Source organism: Plecotus auritus (genome assembly GCF_963455305.1).
Source record: "Plecotus auritus genome assembly, chromosome: 9".
NCBI lineage: Eukaryota > Metazoa > Chordata > Mammalia > Chiroptera > Vespertilionidae > Plecotus > Plecotus auritus.
Genome location: NC_137783.1, coordinates 22166874 through 22184307, shown reverse-complemented (window position 1 = coordinate 22184307; position 17434 = coordinate 22166874). Strand labels below are relative to the sequence as shown.

The following is a 17434-nucleotide window of genomic DNA, read 5'->3' as shown; positions in this document are numbered from 1 at the left end:
TCTTCACAGGTTTAGTTAGCTGACTCTGTGGGCAAAGAGACTGATCAGGAGACAGGAGCTTCCCTTCAAACCTGTTTTTCTGTTTTCCATGGTATTTTATTTTATTTTATTTTATTTTAGAGAAGGAAGGAGGGAGAGAGGGGAGGAGGAGAAAGAAACATCAATGTGAGAGAGATACATCAATCAGTTGCCTCTTTTACGCATCCGAACCGGGGATAGAATCTGCAACTTAGGTATGTGCCCTGACCAGGAATCGAACTTAGACCTTCCAGTGCACAGCACAACACTCCAACTAACTGAGCCACGTCAGCCAGGACTTCCCAGAGTATTTTAGAAGAAAATGTTTCTATTGTGGATATTTAACTGTGTCTGCTTCTTTGCCACCAAACTCCAAACAATAAGCCAACTAGTTTGTAAGTATAGAAGTCAGGGACCATTTCCTTTTTTTTTTTGCAAGACAAACATCTTTACTCCTGTAGGACAGTGCGTAAGCACATGGTCTGAGAGCACACGCACACTGAGCGGGTGGTCCACTCGGCTTTTTAGTCCTGACGTTTGTTACGTGTCCCTCACTCTTGATTGGAGCTTATACACACAGTCTTTCAGGGTTGGCTAATTTAAAGGAAGGGGTTGACCTTTGCCATTTCAAGATGGCGGCCCCTAGGGGAGCTACAAGTCATGCAGGCCAAAATGGTGGCTGCCTAAACTGTTCTTTGACAGAAAAGATTACTTGTTTATTCTCACAATTCCCCCCTTTTCTTTATTTAAACTCTTTTCTTCAAACTTGGCTGACATCCATCGACTTTCCTGCTCTACAGTGTCTAGGAAAAGACTATTTTGCTGTTTGATCAATGCAATTTCAATTAACCTTTGGATAAGTCCTCTCATACATGGGATGATATAACATCCCATCACTGTGACTCCTAATCAAAGAGGTGAATATGGATACCATCATTCCCTTCCACTTTCCAAACCATTGCTCTCGTGCAGTGGTCGGCAAACCGTGGCTCGCGAGCCACATGCTGCTCTTTGGCCCCTTGAGTGTGGCTCTTCCACAAAATACCATGTGCGGGCGCGCACGTACAGTGCGATTGAAACTTTGTGGCCCATGCACAGAAGTCAGTTTTCGGCCTGGGCGAGTCTATTTTGAAGAAGTGGCGTTAGAAGAAGTTTAAGTTTAAAAAATTTGGCTCTCAAAAGAAATTTCAATCATTGTACTGTTGATATCTGGCTCTGTTGACTAATGAGTTTGCCGACCACTGCTCTAGTGAATCAGAGAAAGGATCCTCAATTCCAGGATTCTAGCTAACACATTAGCTAAAGTTGCCAACCCCTATAGGGCCTTAGTGATGGTCCGTCTGCTGTGTTGTCAGGGATGAATGTACAGCACTGGCCCCCAACATTACACATACTGCTCCTTTTTCTGCCGAAATTATATCCAAAGCCAACTTGTTCTCCCAGGTCATCCTGCTGGTGGCATCTAGTTGTTCAGCTATGCCTTTAACTGCGTCTTGAGTATAGTTAACAAACCTTTGCTGGTTATAGTAAATGTAATTAATCCAACCACATTCTTGTTTACAGTGGGCCACCAGAACAGACAGACTCAAATCCTGCAGCAATTGATTTCTAGCCTTAAACTTGTTTGACACTCCTCCTGGAACCCCAGTGGAATCTGTGTAAATATGGGGATCAAAGGAGCCCCCTGGACTCTCTATCTTCTTCCTACTCTGTCCGTTGAAAAAGTTTATGATATGCCAAAGTGAAAGGGATAGCCCAAGGACCATTTCTTGAAATATCCTCCTTCCATTCTCAGCACCTCACAAAGTACTATACTTATAGTAAGCGTTCCATAAGGACCATCTGAATTGGTGAATGAATATCAAACAATGAGAAACAATACCAGCCCTGGCCGGTTTTGCTTGGTGGTTAAAGCATTGGCCTGCAGACTGAAGGGTCTCAGGTTCGATTCCCAGTCAAGGGCATGTACCTCAGTTGCAAATTCCCCAGCCACAGTAGAGGAGCATGCAGGAGGCAACCAATCTATGTGTCTCTCTTGCATCAATGTTTCTCCCCCTCCTTCCTCCCTTCCACTCTCTCGCAATCAATGGGAAAAAATATCTTCTGGTGATGATTTTCTTTTTTAATCATTAAAAAAGACAATACCAGAGATCCCCCAACTTCAGGTCTAGGAGAGAATGTTTGATCACGATTCTGGGTTTGTAGTTCTCATTTGACATCTAATTCACTGCCTGGCTTTGTGCAGCTCATTCCTTCCCTTCATGTTTCAATCCTCTCTGTGTGTGTATAGTTAAATAGTACACTCTAACCTTCTTGTATAATAATTAATGCTCCTATGACCTCCTGCCTAACCTGAAATCCTTTTACTAGGCCCCTCCTAAACTCTAGAAACTCTTTTAAATACTCTTTGCCCATCACTTTTAATATCCTTTCTTCATAGGTAAATAACAGAGTGCCCTCGGCCTATGCCTGACTGCTTTGCCTGTACTTCTGGAGTGCAGTGCCTAAGAATCAGAGGGCTTAAGTTCGAATTCTGGCTTTGCAGCTTTTTAGTGGATTGCCCTTGTGCAAGTTATTTAGAAGTCTCCCCACCCCCACACTCAGTTTCCTCACTTTAAAAGTAGGGATATAAATAGTTACTATTTTATAGCATGGCTATTAAGATTACACAATATCCATGTACTAGTAAAACACATAGCCCAGTGCCTAGAACAATGTAAACACTCCATAAATCTTAGCCTGTGGTATTTTTATGACTATTCTAATCATTAATGTTACCCCCCTCCAACACACACACACACACACACACACACACACACACACACACAATCCTTTTCTTCCCCATCTCTGTTAGAGAACCTTAATGAGGCTTGAGGAACTTTTGCATCAAAAAGTCAGCAACAACAAAAATACTTGTCTTCTATGAGACTGATATGAGACAGTACTTTGCAAGCTTAACAAAAAGCTGCTGGAGAATAGTAAGAGGAAGCATCTCTGCCTACCCTATCCCCACCTCCCCACCCTGTGATAGGATTCTAGCCAGTTGATCAGAGCATCTGTCACTAAGGAAATGGGGCTCACGTTGCAGTGGAGCCTCAAATAGTAAGGCTCTAATTTTCATTTGGTAGCTGTCTCTAATTTTCATTTGGTAGCTGTTCCAGTAAGGTTTCAGGTTGTGATAGTTTCATTAGTCATAGGGAAAAGGGGGCTGTTACGAAGAGTGATTGCAAATAAATCTGATGTGGGAAAAGGTGGTGTATGGCCTGAGAGAACTAGGGTTTCACCATGTTTATGAGTGCCATTCTACAATACCTTGCACTGGATGGATGTGTTAAAGGAGGGAAGGAGGGAATTATTTTGCCCCTTTCTATCTCTATCATTCATGGGCAAAATAATTAGTTTATTTGTAATGAATTTTGCAAGGCTTAGGAAAAGTATTTTTTTATAAATTTGATTTTACATATATGCGAAAATCCACTTGTTGCTGACTCTGAAAGAAGCTTATAACTCATTCATTCATGCACTTAATATTTTTTAACATGTGCCAGATACTATTTGGGAATGCTAATGTGAGTAAAGTGTTCTTTTCCTCACCTAATTTCATTAGTCTTAAGAAAGATGTTAGATATACATATGGATGATCACAAGGCAGTGTGATAATAGGTGTACATATGGATTATACTTGATTGTCATCACAATGTGACAGTCAAGTGTAATATTGATGGCCCGTTAAATTTTTTTTTAAAATAGGCAATGCATGTATCTAGTGCTAAAATCAGAAAGCACAGGAGAGTAAATGGAGAAGAGTAATTCAGCTTTCTTCCCAACCCTGTGTTCCAGCCACTAGATTTCATTTCTCAGAGACAGCTATTATTAGTTTCTTGTGTAATATTCCAGATATAGTCTACATAAATATTCATTGTGGTGGGGGAGAAGGGGAGTCCTAATATATGGTGACAGGAAAAGATTTGACTTTGGGTGGTGGGTACATGGTGCAGTATACAGATCTTGTAACATAGAAACCCACCCTGAAACCTATATATTCATGTTGACCAATGTTACCCCAATACATTTAATAAATAAAAATTTTAAATTAAAATGAAACAATTCACTAAAAATTAAAATTAACTTTGTTTACTTTTTGAATGTGAATAATTGCACATCGTATAAAATTCAAAAGAAAATAAAAGGGTATAGCATAAATTGCAATTTGTTGTTTTTTTTTTTAATTCTCACCCAAGGATATTTTTTCCATTGATTTTTAGAGAAAATGGAAGGGAGAGGGAGAGACAGAGAGAAACACCAATGTGAGAGAGATACATTGATTGGTTGCCTCCCACATGCCCCCGACCAGGGCCAGTAGCCTGCAACCAAGGTACGTGCCCTTAACTGGAATCGAACCCGGGACCCTTCAGGCCAATGCTCTCTACACTGAGCCAAACTGGCTAGGGCGCAATTTGTTTTTATTTGGAGAGAAACAGGCATTGGGCCATCTTCTCCTAATCCAGGAGGTAGCTGTATTAGTCAGTGTAATTCATGTCAGCTGCTGTAACCTCTGAATCACAGTGGTTTAATATAATAGAGTTTATTTCTAGCTCACATCATAGAATCATGCCATTTAGGCAGCTCTCTTAGGTCCTATGTCATTCCATGTAGTGACAAGGTGTCTAGGGTTCTATGATGTGGTTTGTCAATATTTCATTGGCCCAAACTGGTCATATATTCCATCAAAGCTGCTAGGAACACTGAGAGATGTATTCTTTCTGTGTGCCCTAGAAGAGGAACAGCATTGGTGAGCATCAAGCTATTCTCTGCCATAGTGGGATAGTTTTTTAAATTTGACTCTACCTCTAACCTAGGTATCTCTTCTCTTTCAATTGTAGGTAGTACACATGGCCAGTGAGACCTTCAACTATAGTGCCATTGACCGAGTGAAGTCTAGGGGCAAGCGGCTTGCGCTAGAGAAAGTGCCAAAAGTTGGGCAACGGTTTAACCGCATCGGGCTACCACCAAAGGTATAGACTACATTTATGTGATTTATCAAAGGTGATGACTTTTAGTGCCATAATCATCCAAGTGGTGAAGCAAGGTGTCTATAGACCAGGGATGGGGAACGTCTGGCCCTGCAGGTGGGACTCAAAATTCAATAAATCTAGGAGCTTTTTTCATAGCAACATAAATTTATATTAAGTGAATTATATTAAGTGAATGATGTTATAAATATCCAAATGGCCCTTGGCAGAAAGAAAAAAAATTCCCCACCCCTGCTGTAGACTCATACACTGAGTGGCCAGATTATTATGATCTCTGAATGCATAATAATCTGGCCACTCAGTGTATTTGTATCTCCAATGGGTACCAGAAGTATTCTAGACTTTTGCTGGAGATCAACCACCTATTTGCCCCGAGCTTTCTATCAGCCAGTGCAAAGGGGAAAACTGATCAGGTGCACGATTAATAGTATCTTTGATATCAAATAAATGAGGTACTCAAGAGAAGTACACTGAGTGGCCAGATTATTATGCATTCAAAAATCATAATAATCTGGCCACTCAGTATATATGGGCATGTGAATAGCCTTCCCTGAGGCTCCTGTCCATTTCTGTCAAAGGCCTAAAATCCTAACTTTCTCCCTTTCCTCCTCTTGACCATTTGGATGCGTTTCTTGAATTTGGACGGGCAGTCGCCATCACAGCCCTTTTCTCCTGTACTTGCAAGGAGATGAAGTAAACATCTTGAAAACGTTTTCCTCCTCTTATATAAAATTCACAAGACCTTAGTGGATCCCTGGCTTACTCTTAGGATCTTTGAACTTGGGCTATAGGGAAATAACTTTCTTCCTCTTTCTTGGATGCAGGTTGGTTCATTCCAGCTCTTTGTTGAAGGCTATAAAGATGCAGACTACTGGCTACGGCGTTTCGAAGCAGAACCTCTCCCTGAGAACACTAACCGGCAACTATTGCTGCAGTTTGAACGGTTGGTGGTGCTGGATTACATCATCCGCAACACTGGTGAGCAGTGTAGTGGTCCTCTGCTCTGTGCCAGACTGATGAGGCATAGGAGGAGGCCTGGAGCCACACTGGCCAGAGCCCTAGTAATTTTTATAGCAGCTAGACCTATCACAGGACAGTTTTGTCTTTAAGTACCTCATATAAGTGGATTCTTACAGTATTTGTCATTTTGTGACCTGCTTATTTCACCTATATGTATAAAAGTCTAAGTGACCTTTACGACTGAACGACCAGAACAACCAGTTGACCAGTCGCTATGACGTGCAGGGGACAGACGTTCAATGCAGGAGCTGCCCCCTGGTAGTCAGTGCGCTCCCACAGCCAACCTCCCGCTGCCCCTGCCCCCACCAGCTGGCCAACCTCCCATGATCTTTCCCTCCCCACCCACCCCAGGCCCCGATCAGGGGATGGCATGCCAACCTCCTGTGGTCACCCCCCCCCTCGACCGGCTGGCCCCCCAATAGGCCTCAATCACCTGCCAGGCCAAGGGACCCCATCCATGCACGAATTCGTGCACCGGGCCTCTAGTTTCATATAATGTCCTTAAGGTTCATTCATGTTGTGCCTGAATAGTCCATTGCATGTGTATATACCACATTTTGCTTCTCTGTGGTATATTTTAGCTATCTCTATATATAAAACCCTAATATGCAAATAGACCGAATGGCGGAACAACCGAACAACTGAACAACCGGTCACAAGATGTGCGCTGACTACCAGGGGGCGCGCATGGAACATGGCAGGCGTCAGCAGCAGGCGGCAGGGCGCAGAGCATGGTGGGTGGCAGAGCGCAGAACATGGCGGGCATTGGCTGCAGCGGGATAGTGGAGCAGGTGAGCGGGGATGCCAGATCAAGGCGCCCGCCAGTCACTGTCATCAGGGCAAGCCTCTGGTGGTTATTGAAAATTCTTTGCTCCTGCATGCCACGGTCCCACCCAGCATTTGCACCTGCTGCCGGTGCCGGCCCTGCTCGCACCTGCTGCCAGCACTGGAGCCCCCGCTTGCACCCACTGCCAGCACCTGGTGCCAGAGCCCCTAATCGCACCCATTGCCATCGCTTGGCGCCGTCAGTGGGTGCGAGCGGCGGCTGCCGGCCCTAATCACCCTTTAGGGCTTCACCTCCCCCTGCTCCTGAGGGCGATCGGGGCTGGCAGCTGCCTCTCGCACCCACTGCCAGTGATGGCCCTGCTCACACTCTCTGCTGGCGCTGGAGCTGCCGTGCCAGTGCCGGCCCTGCTCGCACCTGCAGCCAGCGTCGGAGCCGCCACTTGCACCTGCTGCCAGTGCCTGGCACTGGTCCCAGTTGCTCGGTGCCATCAGCGGGTGCGAGCGGCGGCTGCCGGCCCCAATTATCACTGAGGGCTTCTCCACTTCCCCCTGCTCCGGAGGGGCAATCAGGGCAGCAGCTGCTGTTTGCACCCGCTGACGGTGCCGGCCTGCTCATACCCACTGCTGGCGCTGGCCCCAATCACTCCGTGCCATCAGTGGGTGCGAGCGGGGCCGGCGTTGTCAGCGCGTGGGAGTGGTGGCAGTGGGAGCTGGCCTACCAGCAGACAGGGGACCGGGGGCCGTGGCAGGAGGGGTCAGGTGGGGGCATGGAGGATGGGCTGAGACCTGCCCCTGTGCCCACGGCAGCCTCGTGGCCCACAGTTCCTTTCAAGGTGCACGAATTCATGCACTGGGCCCCTACTTATAAATAATGCTGCTGTGAACATGGATGTACAAATATCTCTTTGAGATACTACTTTCAATTCTTTGAGTATATACCAAGAAGTAGAATTGCTGGATCATATGGTAATTCTGTCTTTAATCTTTGAGAAATCCCTATACTGTTTTCCATAGTGGCTATACCATTTTACATTCCCATCAACACCACAGAAGAGCTCCAATTTTTCCACATCCTGGTCCATTTGTTATTTTCTGTTCTTGTTGTTTGTTTTTTTATAGTAGCCATCCTAATGAGTGTAAGGTGGTATCTCATTGTAATTTTGATTTGCATTTCCCAAATGGTTAGTTATGTTGAACATATTTTCAAGTGCTTTTTGGCCATTTGTATATCTTCTTTGGAGAAATGTGTATTCAAGTTCTTTGCCCATCTTCCAGTTAGGTTTTATTGTTGTTGAGTTGTAGGAATTCTGGATATTCATCCCTTACCATATACATAATTTGCAAATACTTTTTTTCTATTCTGTGGGTTGCATTTTTACTGTGTTGATAGTGTCTTTCGATGCAATTTTTAAATTTTCATGAAGTCCAACTTGTTTATTTTTTGTTGTTATTGTCTGTGTCTTTGGTATTATATCTAAGAAATAATTGCCAAGTCCAATATCTTGAAGCATTTTGCCCTTTGTTTTCTTTTAAGAATTTTATAGTTTTAGGTCTCAGATTTATGTCATGGATCCATTTTGAGTTAATTTTTGTATATAGTGTTAGGGAGGGTCCAATCTCATTTGTTGAAATGACTGTCTTTCCCCCATTGAATGGTTTTACCATCTTTATCAAAGGTCATTTGATCATATATATGCAAAGGTTTAATTCTGGACTCTATTCCATTGGTTTATAGCAGTGGTCGGCAAATTGCGGCTCGTGAGCCACATGCGGCTCGTGAGCCGTGGTTTGCCGCTCTGTTGACTAATGAGTTTGCCGACCACTGGGATAGGGGCTTAATCACAAGGAACAACAACAGCCTGTAGATAATGGAATCAAGAGTCTAGGTCAGTGGTCGGCAAACTCATTAGTCAACAGAGCGGCAAACCACGGCTCACGAGCCGCATGTGGCTCGCAAGCCGCAGTTTGCCAACCACTGGTTTATACTGTGTCTGTCTTTACACTGTGTTCAGTACCATACTGTTTGTAGCAAGTTTTGAAGTCAGGAAGTATGAGTCCTCTAGCTTTGTTCTTTTTCTAGATTGTTTTGGCTATTCACAGTCTCTGGATATTCCATATGAATTTTAGGATGGGTTTTTCTATTTTTGCAAAAAAAAAAGTGTTAGGGTTTTGATAGGAATTGCATTCAAGCTATAGATTGTTTCAGGTATTAGTGACATCTTAATAATATTTTCTTCCTGTCTATGAACATGGGATATCTTTCCACTTACTATGTCTTCTACAATTTCTTTCAGCATTGTTTCGTAGGATTTTTTTTAATCCTTACCAGAGGGTATTTTTCCTATTGATTTCCAGAGAGATTGGAAGAGGAACAGAGAGAAATAGAGAAGAGAGAGAGACAGAGAGAGAGAAACATCCATGTGAGAGAGACACATTGACTGGTTGCCTCCTGCATGTGCCTGACCAGGGCTAGGGATTGAACCTGCAACCCAGGTACATGCCCTTCACTAGGAATTGAACCCACGACCCTTCGATGCATAGGCTGATGCTTCAACCACTTAGCAACATTGTACAGGACAGTGTTTGGTAGTTTTCATGAACTTCTTTGGTTAAGTTAATCCCTAAGTATTTTTTTCTTCTTGATGCTATTATAAATGGAGGGTTATTATCATTATTATTATTTTCACTGTTAGTGTATAGAAATGCAGCTGGTGTGTTGACTTTGTATCCTGATACTTTGCTGAATTTGTCAATTTTAACAGTTTTTTGTGGAATCTTTAAGGTTTCTACATACATGATTATATCATGTGCAAACAGATAATTTTACTTTTTCCTTTCTGATTTAGATGACTTTTTCTTGTATAATTGTTCTGGTCTTTCAGTAGTATGTTGAATGAAAGTTGTGTGAGTGAGTATCTGTGTCTTGTTCTAAATATTAGAGGGAAAGCTTTTGGTCTTCCACATTGAGTATGTTTGCTATGGGTTTTTCACTTTTATTATATGGAGGGAGTTTCCTTTTATTCCTAGTTTGTTGAGTGTTTTTGGATGTTGAATAATGTCTAATGCTTTTTCTGTAGCAATTGAAATCATCAATCTGTTAATGTGATATTTACATTGATCCATTTTCATTGGTTGAACCATCCTTACATTCCAGTAATAAATATTAGTCATGGTGTATAATCCTGTAATATGCTGCTAAATTCAGTTTGCTAGTATTTTCTTGAGGATTTTTTTTTAATCCTCACCTGAGGATATGTTTTTATTGATTTTAAGGAGAGAGGAAGGGGGAGAGAGAGAAATATTGATGTGAGGGAGAAACATCGATTAGTTGCCTTCCATACACACCCTGACCGGTGATCAAACCACAACTTAGGTATGTTAGGTATGTGCCCTGACTAGTAATCAAACCTGCAGCCTTCTGGTGTATGGGACGACACTATCAACTGAGCCACCCAGCCAGGGCTGTTGAGGATCTTTGCATAAATATTCATAAGGGATATTGGTTTGTAGTTTCCTTGTTGTGTCTTTGTCTGACTTTGGTTCCAAAGTAATGCTGGCCTCATAGAATGAGTTATGGAATGTCCCCTCCTCTTCAATTTTTCAGAAATGTTTGAGGAGGATTGGTGTTAATTCTTTAAATGTTTGGTGGAAGTCACCAGTGAAGCCATCAGGTACAGGGCTATTATTTGTTCAGAGATTTTTGATTACTGATTCAATTTTCTTACTAGTAATAGGTCCACTCAGATTTTCTATTTCTTTTTGGTTTAGTTTTAGTAGGTTTTATGTTTCTAGGAATTTGTTCATTTCATCTAGGTTATTCAGTTTGTTAGCATAAACTGCTCACAGTACTCTGATCATTTTTTTTTATATATTTCTGTAGACTCAGTAGTAATGTCCCTACTTTAATTTCTGATTTTGGTAATTTGAATATTCTTTTTCTCCCCCTTAATCTTTATAGCTAAAATTTGGTCAATTTTATTTATCCAGTGAGACAACTGTTAAATTTTAATTTTAGAGCATTTAGTTAATTTATAATGTCTGTATAGATGTTTAGATTTTCATCTACCATCTTATTATTTGCTTTCTATGTTTTTCTACCTATCTTCTTTTATTCTCCCTTTCTCTCTATGCTATTTTTTCCTTTTCCTTTCTTACTTTCTTTTAAATTCTTTTATTATTATTTTATTTCTCCTCTCTTTAGCTTAGAAGTTGTATATGCTTTGTCTTTTCTTTTTGGTGATTACCATGTGAATCCTTGATTTTCCAAATCTGATATTAATTGGTACTTTTATTATTTTCTTGGACAATGCAAAGATCTTAGAACCCATTAGCTCCATTTATCCATCTCCAGACTTTTATACTATTATTGTCATGTGTTTTAATTATATATGTACTAGAGGCCCAGTACACAAAATTAGTGCACTGCGGCGGGGGCGGGGTCCCTCAGTCCAGCCTGTGCCCTCTCACAGTCTAGGACCCCTCTGGGGATGTCCAGGACCCCTCGCTCCTTACTACCTGCCTGCTCACTGCTCCTTACCACTCGGCTCACTACTCTTTAGCAGAGGCGGGAGAGGCTCCCACCACCACCGCTGCACTCACCAGCTGTGAGCCTGGCTTCTGGCTGAGTGGTGCTCCCCCTGTGGGAGTGCACTGACCATCAGGGGTCAGCTCCTGTGCTGAGCGTCTGCCCCCTTGTGGTCAGTGACTTCATAGCAACCGGCCGTTCTGGTCGTTCTGCCATAAGGTTTGCTTAGGCTTTTATTATATAGTCTAGAGCAGGCGTCCTCAAACTACGGCCCGCGGGCCACATGCAGCCCACCGAGGACACTTATCCAGCCCGCCGGGTTCCGCTGCCTGTCCTGCTTAGCAGCCAACTTGTCCCGGGCCCGCAGTGCGCATAGGAATTTGTTCATAGTTTTGTTTTTAAACTATATTCCGGCCCTCCAACGGTCTGAGGGACAGTGAACTGGCCCCTTGCTTAAAAAGTTTGAGGACCCCTGGTCTAGAGGCCCGGTGCACAAAATTCATGCACTCAGGGAGGGGGGCGTCCCTCAGCCCAGCCTGTGCCCTCTCGCAGTCCAGGAGCCTTCGGGCGATGTCCGACTGATGCCTTAGGCCCACTCCCTGCTGAAGCCATCAGTCAGACATCCTTAGTGCTGCCACGGAGGTGGGAGAGGCTCCCGCCACTGCCGCTGAGCTTGCCAGCCTTGAGTGCGGCTTCTGGATGAGCGGAGCTCCCCCTGTGGGAGTGCACTGACCACCATGGGGCAGCTCCTGCATTGAGTGTCTGCCCCCTGGTGGTAAGTGCGCATCATAGGGACCGGTCATTCCACCGTTCGGTCAATTTGCATATTAGCCTTTTATTATATAGGATAGATATGTATACATGCATATATAAACACATTTATATAAAACTGTAAGACAATACTATTGTCATTAATAATGATTATGGAGACTTTTGAACATTCACAAATAAGCAGAATAATGAACCAGTCATCCCACCTCTTAGCCTCTTCCCAAATCCGCAGGTGCTCTATAGGAAAAGAAGTCACAAATGCTGGACATCCTCTCTAGATTTCCTTTCTCTCCCATATCTTGATACTTTAACTCTTAATGATCTTATTTAAATCTCCAAAGCCTTCAGGAGATTTTTAAATATTTTACTTTGTAGTTTTTCTCAGTAGAGTGATTGGCCAAGTGTCCAAAATAACTAGTCCACCATGAAAATGAAAGTTGCCCCAGTTTTCTGTGTGATTCTTTTTGCTAACTTTATATTTCTGTTGATAGATCGCGGCAATGACAACTGGCTGATTAAATATGACTGTCCAATGGATAGTTCTAGCTCTCGGGTAAGAGGTTCATTTACATCTTAAAGAAGAGGATGAAGTGGAGTATATGCATTCAAAAGAATTGGGGGGTAGCACATATATTTAAAATTGATAGGTTAATGTTTGGTAGAGTTTTCCTCTATCTGTTTTTTAAGGAATATGCTACTAAATAATGTTAATGGGAATAAAATAAAGAAAAGTTCACATAAATGTGGGACATACTTTATGCCTTTCTTAGAGATTCATGTTGCATAGTAGCATAGTGAAGGTCTGAGAAGTTGTGCATTTAATGAACCTGTTTGATTTTGATTGGCCCAGTGATTTCTAAACGTTTGTGACCATGGAGCACATTTTTCACAACAGACCACACTTCCAAAGAACATCAGTTTAGAGAAAGCTGCTTAGCTTTCTTTCTTAAAAAAAAAAAAAAAGTGTGTGTGTGTGTGTGTGTGTGTGTGTGTGTATTATTGATTTCAGAGAGGAAGAGAAAGAGAGAGAGAGAGAAACAATGATGAGAGAGAATCATTGATTGGCTGCCTCCTGCATGCCCCCTACTAAGGATCAAGCCCACAACACAGGCATGCCCTTGACTGGAATTGAACTTGGGACCCTTCAGCCTGTAGGCCAACGCTCTATCCACTGAGCCTAACCAGGGTGCTGCTTAGCTTTCTTTGCTCTAATTTTTTCCCTTGTTCACCACATTTGTCTATCCTGCTCAGCCTGCACATTTAAAAAAAATTAATGTGATGGCTATCTGGACAAGGAGAGAGTGAGGTTGGTTTTTATTCCTCATGTAGTTTTTTTTCCCTTCCAGCTTTTATTGAGATTAACAACAGATAGCTTTGTGTAAGTTTAAGGTATACAATATGATGATTTTAAAATATAGATATATATATTTTTTTCATTGATTTCAGATAGGAAGGGAGAGGGAGAGAGAGATAGAAACATCAATGATGAGAGAGAATCATTGATTGCTGCCTCCTGCATGCCCCACACTGGGGATCGAGCCCACAACCCAGGCATATGCCCTGACTGGGATTCGAATTATGACCTCCTGGTTCATAGGTGGTCGTTCAACCCCTGAGCCACGCCTGCAGGCTATGATGATTTGATATCCCATATAATAAAAGCCTAATATGCTAAGTGTCCAACCGTTTGACCAGTTGTTATGACGGCACTGACGACCAGGGGGCAGACGCTCCAACCAGTAGGTTAGCTTGCTGCTGGGATCCGGCCAATCGAGACTGGACGAGATGGGCCGGACATGCCCTGGAGCCCTCCCACGGTCCCTCTCCACCTTGATGGTGCACCGCTCCAGTTGGGTCCCTTGGCCTGGCCTGCGGAAATCGGGCTGAAACCGGCTCTCTGACATCCCCCGAGGGGTCCCGGATTGCGAGGAGGTGCGGGCCAGGCCGAGGGACCCCACTGTTGCACAAATCTGTGCACCAGGCCTCTAGTATGTATATATTGTGAAATATTTACCACAGTAAGGTTAGTTAACACATCCTCATAGTTTTTTACTTCCATAATAATTGTTCTCAAATTTTGTGCATCAGAATTACCTGAAGAACTTATTAAAAATTGTACAGATTCTCCCATTATGTTGGGTAAAACTCAGGATTTCATACTTTGAATAAGGTATCCCAGGGGACCCACATTCCCTGAACCTGAAGTATGGAGCCAAGTAGATAGTCATGAGAGTGTCTGAGCTGTCACAGGTAGCCTGCCCCATTCTTTTTGCATTAGCTCTTGTCCTTTTCCTTTCTATGGATCACTGAAGCAGGGAACAGACTCCCTTGTGCAAGAGCAGCTGCTATCTTCCATGGTTCTGTTATCTCACTGGAAAAATATAGTCACCACCAGTAAAGTGGCATCTGAGTCAAGGTCCACACAGAAGGACTTGAACAAACCAGTATTTATTTGTTTTTCTTATTTTCGTACCCTCAGGAATCTCATTGCCTTTCCCTAGGAGGAATGGCTTATAGTTACCTTTTCTTATTGTCATTTCCCTTCTTACCAATGACTGTGGGAACTCCTGGGGAAGTGCACCTTTCCTAAGGTGAGAAAGGGACTCTGAGAACCTTGAACAAGCCGAGTCAGAGGTGTCATAAATGTGCTAAGTTCAGAAAACAATGTGGAAACTAGTTCAGAGGTTGCCTAAGGATTGGTGCCTGAGGAGGATGAGAGGGGATGCTTTGCTACTACTTTAAAGGGCCTGAGGCACATGGGACCCTCAATATTTAGTGTTTCCTTGCTGTTTAGGACACAGACTGGGTGGTGGTGAAGGAGCCTGTTATCAAGGTGGCTGCCATTGACAATGGGCTGGCTTTCCCCCTGAAGCATCCTGACTCCTGGAGGGCATGTAAGTCTCAAGAGTACTGTGTGATCTGACTCATCTTTTGCCAGGTCACAGTTTCTTGCCTGTGCAAGGTAGATAAGTACATGTATTGTAGGATTGTTCTACAAATTAATGAAATAATGCAGCTCATGCACTTTAGTGCAATGGTTGGCACATGGCAATGACTCCATAATGTAAGCTAGTATTATAATTTTTACCTATATTATTCCCATTAGAAGCATAGAGCTGAGTTTTCTCCTCTCTACTCTGTATTTTTCTCATTCTTTCTGAGAACTATCTTTTAAAAAATGTATTCTATTTAAAAAAAAACCCACAAAAAAGCAAAAGTATATTCTATTAGTGTTTAAATATAAGCTGTTTTCAGTGCTCTGTCTTCCTTGTTACATCCTGGAAGCCAGCTCTTCCTGCCCTGTTATAATTGAGAAACTTTTAGAAAGAGGAAGATATATAGGTAGGGGGTCACTAGCCCCTTTGCAACACTAGTCTTTTCAGAAGGAGTATCTCAGTGTCTCGGGGCAAGTCATTGATTCTACACAGGCTTGCATCTTGGAAGGTCATGTACTAGTAATATCTGGGAAAGAGCACAAGCTCTGGGATTAGGCAGACCTGGGTTTGAATGCTAGTTCTTTCACCTACTATGTAACCTTTAGGGTTCACAGCTCTTGTAATTTTTCTGTTGTATATCAAGGAAGAGGGTAGAGGACATAGATGGGCAGGGATATTTTTTCACTACCAAATTGGCTTTTGATCTTTCTTCTTTTCAGATCCTTTTTACTGGGCCTGGTTGCCCCAGGCAAAAGTCCCATTCTCTCAGGAGATCAAAGATCTGATTCTTCCAAAGATATCGGACCCTAATTTCGTCAAGGACTTGGAGGAGGACCTATATGAACTCTTCAAGGTTAGCCCTGGAAATGTCAGCCTTATAACCATATAGAAGAAGAAATTCTTAAAGGTCCTACTACAAGCCAAGAGAGCATGGCTAGCACCCTTCTGACTTCTGTTAGCCAGTGAAGAGCAAGATTCCCACATGTGGGTAGCAGGATCTAGTTTGGATTAGTATGAAAAAGATTGGCAGCTGTGATGAACCACACCGGTGTGTAGCATGTGTGTCCTGTGGCTTCAGTGTACCTGCAGAGCTCTCATTTTCAAATGGAGCACTGGAGTCTCAAGTTGTTTAGAGTTAATGAGACGCAGGACAAGATATTTACTCGTTCTCTGTTTCCACCAACTGTGAAGTCGGGAGTTCTTGGGGTGGTAGTTAAAATCACTAAACCTCACAAGCCTTGCTGTAGGTTTTCTTTACTAGCAAGTTTCTAATTGGGTAGGAAAATGGGTTCTTCTGAGTAATTCATTCAGGTTCCACCTCCTTCTGCTCTTCTTTTGCAGAAAGATCCTGGTTTTGACAGGGGCCAGTTCCATAAGCAGATTGCTGTCATGCGGGGACAGGTAAGCCTGGGACATCTGGTGTCAACCCTGGGATCTCTCTGGGAGGGTTGTATGCTCATGTTGAGTAAACATGTAAAGATTGTATTTTATACTTTTTTCAGTGTGTCATACATATTTGTGACTCTGCATTTACACATGAGAGAAAGGTAGCCCGCCCCAGTCTCCCACCTCTTTCAGGGTACCTGGTGGTTAGTGATGCGCTTATTTTGTGCTTGCTTCTGTGCTACTTGCTGGATAGTTCATTGATAAATTTACCCAGTAATCTTTGTCCACCAGTTGCTCAAGGCAGACCATATACCATGGTGATTAAGAGCTAAGTCTAGAATTAGTCTGTTTTACCGCTTACATGCTCCATGGCTTTGGACAAGAGCCTCTACTTCCTTCTTTATAAAATGAACAGGAATAATACTTTGCAGAGTTGGCTAGAGGATTACACGAGATAATGCATATTAAATATTTAGTAAAAACAATGCCTGGCACATGGTAAGCACTCAGATATTGGCTCTGGTTATAATTTCTGTTATATCATTATTTCTTCTCTTTCCACTTCACCTTCAAAGAGAGCTAAGGAATCCCCCAGGGCATTATTTTTTTAATAGATTTTTATTGATTTCAGAGAGGAAGGGAGATGAGAGATATAAACATCAGTGATGAGAAAGAATTATGGATCGGCTGCCTCCTACACGCCCCACACTGTGGACCGAGCCTTCAACCCAGGCATATGCCCTGACCAGGAATCAAACTGTGACCTGGTTCATAGGTCGACACTCAACCACTGAGCCACGCCGGCCGGGAAATTGTTTGTTTATTACCCCTTAATTTATTAACTGACCCCATAGTCTTGGGCATTTATATGATTTTCACTTTATACACAATACTGCACTGTATTGGTTTAAATTGTTTTGTGCATATCCACAGTTGTTTCCTGAGTCCTAAAAATGGAA

At 42.8% G+C, this 17434-nt stretch overlaps 1 protein-coding gene across 1 annotated transcript in view; it reads left to right on the top strand.

Annotated features, from left to right (window-relative positions):
• PI4K2A (phosphatidylinositol 4-kinase type 2 alpha) overlaps positions 1-17434 on the top strand; it is a 30975-nt gene that overhangs the window by 10538 nt on the left and 3003 nt on the right. The window contains exons 3-8 of the mRNA XM_080642352.1: positions 4902-5033; positions 5876-6029; positions 12645-12706; positions 14948-15047; positions 15809-15942; positions 16431-16490. Coding sequence (XP_080498478.1) covers positions 4902-5033; positions 5876-6029; positions 12645-12706; positions 14948-15047; positions 15809-15942; positions 16431-16490 — 642 coding nt within the window. The remainder of the gene's footprint in view (positions 1-4901; positions 5034-5875; positions 6030-12644; positions 12707-14947; positions 15048-15808; positions 15943-16430; positions 16491-17434) is intronic.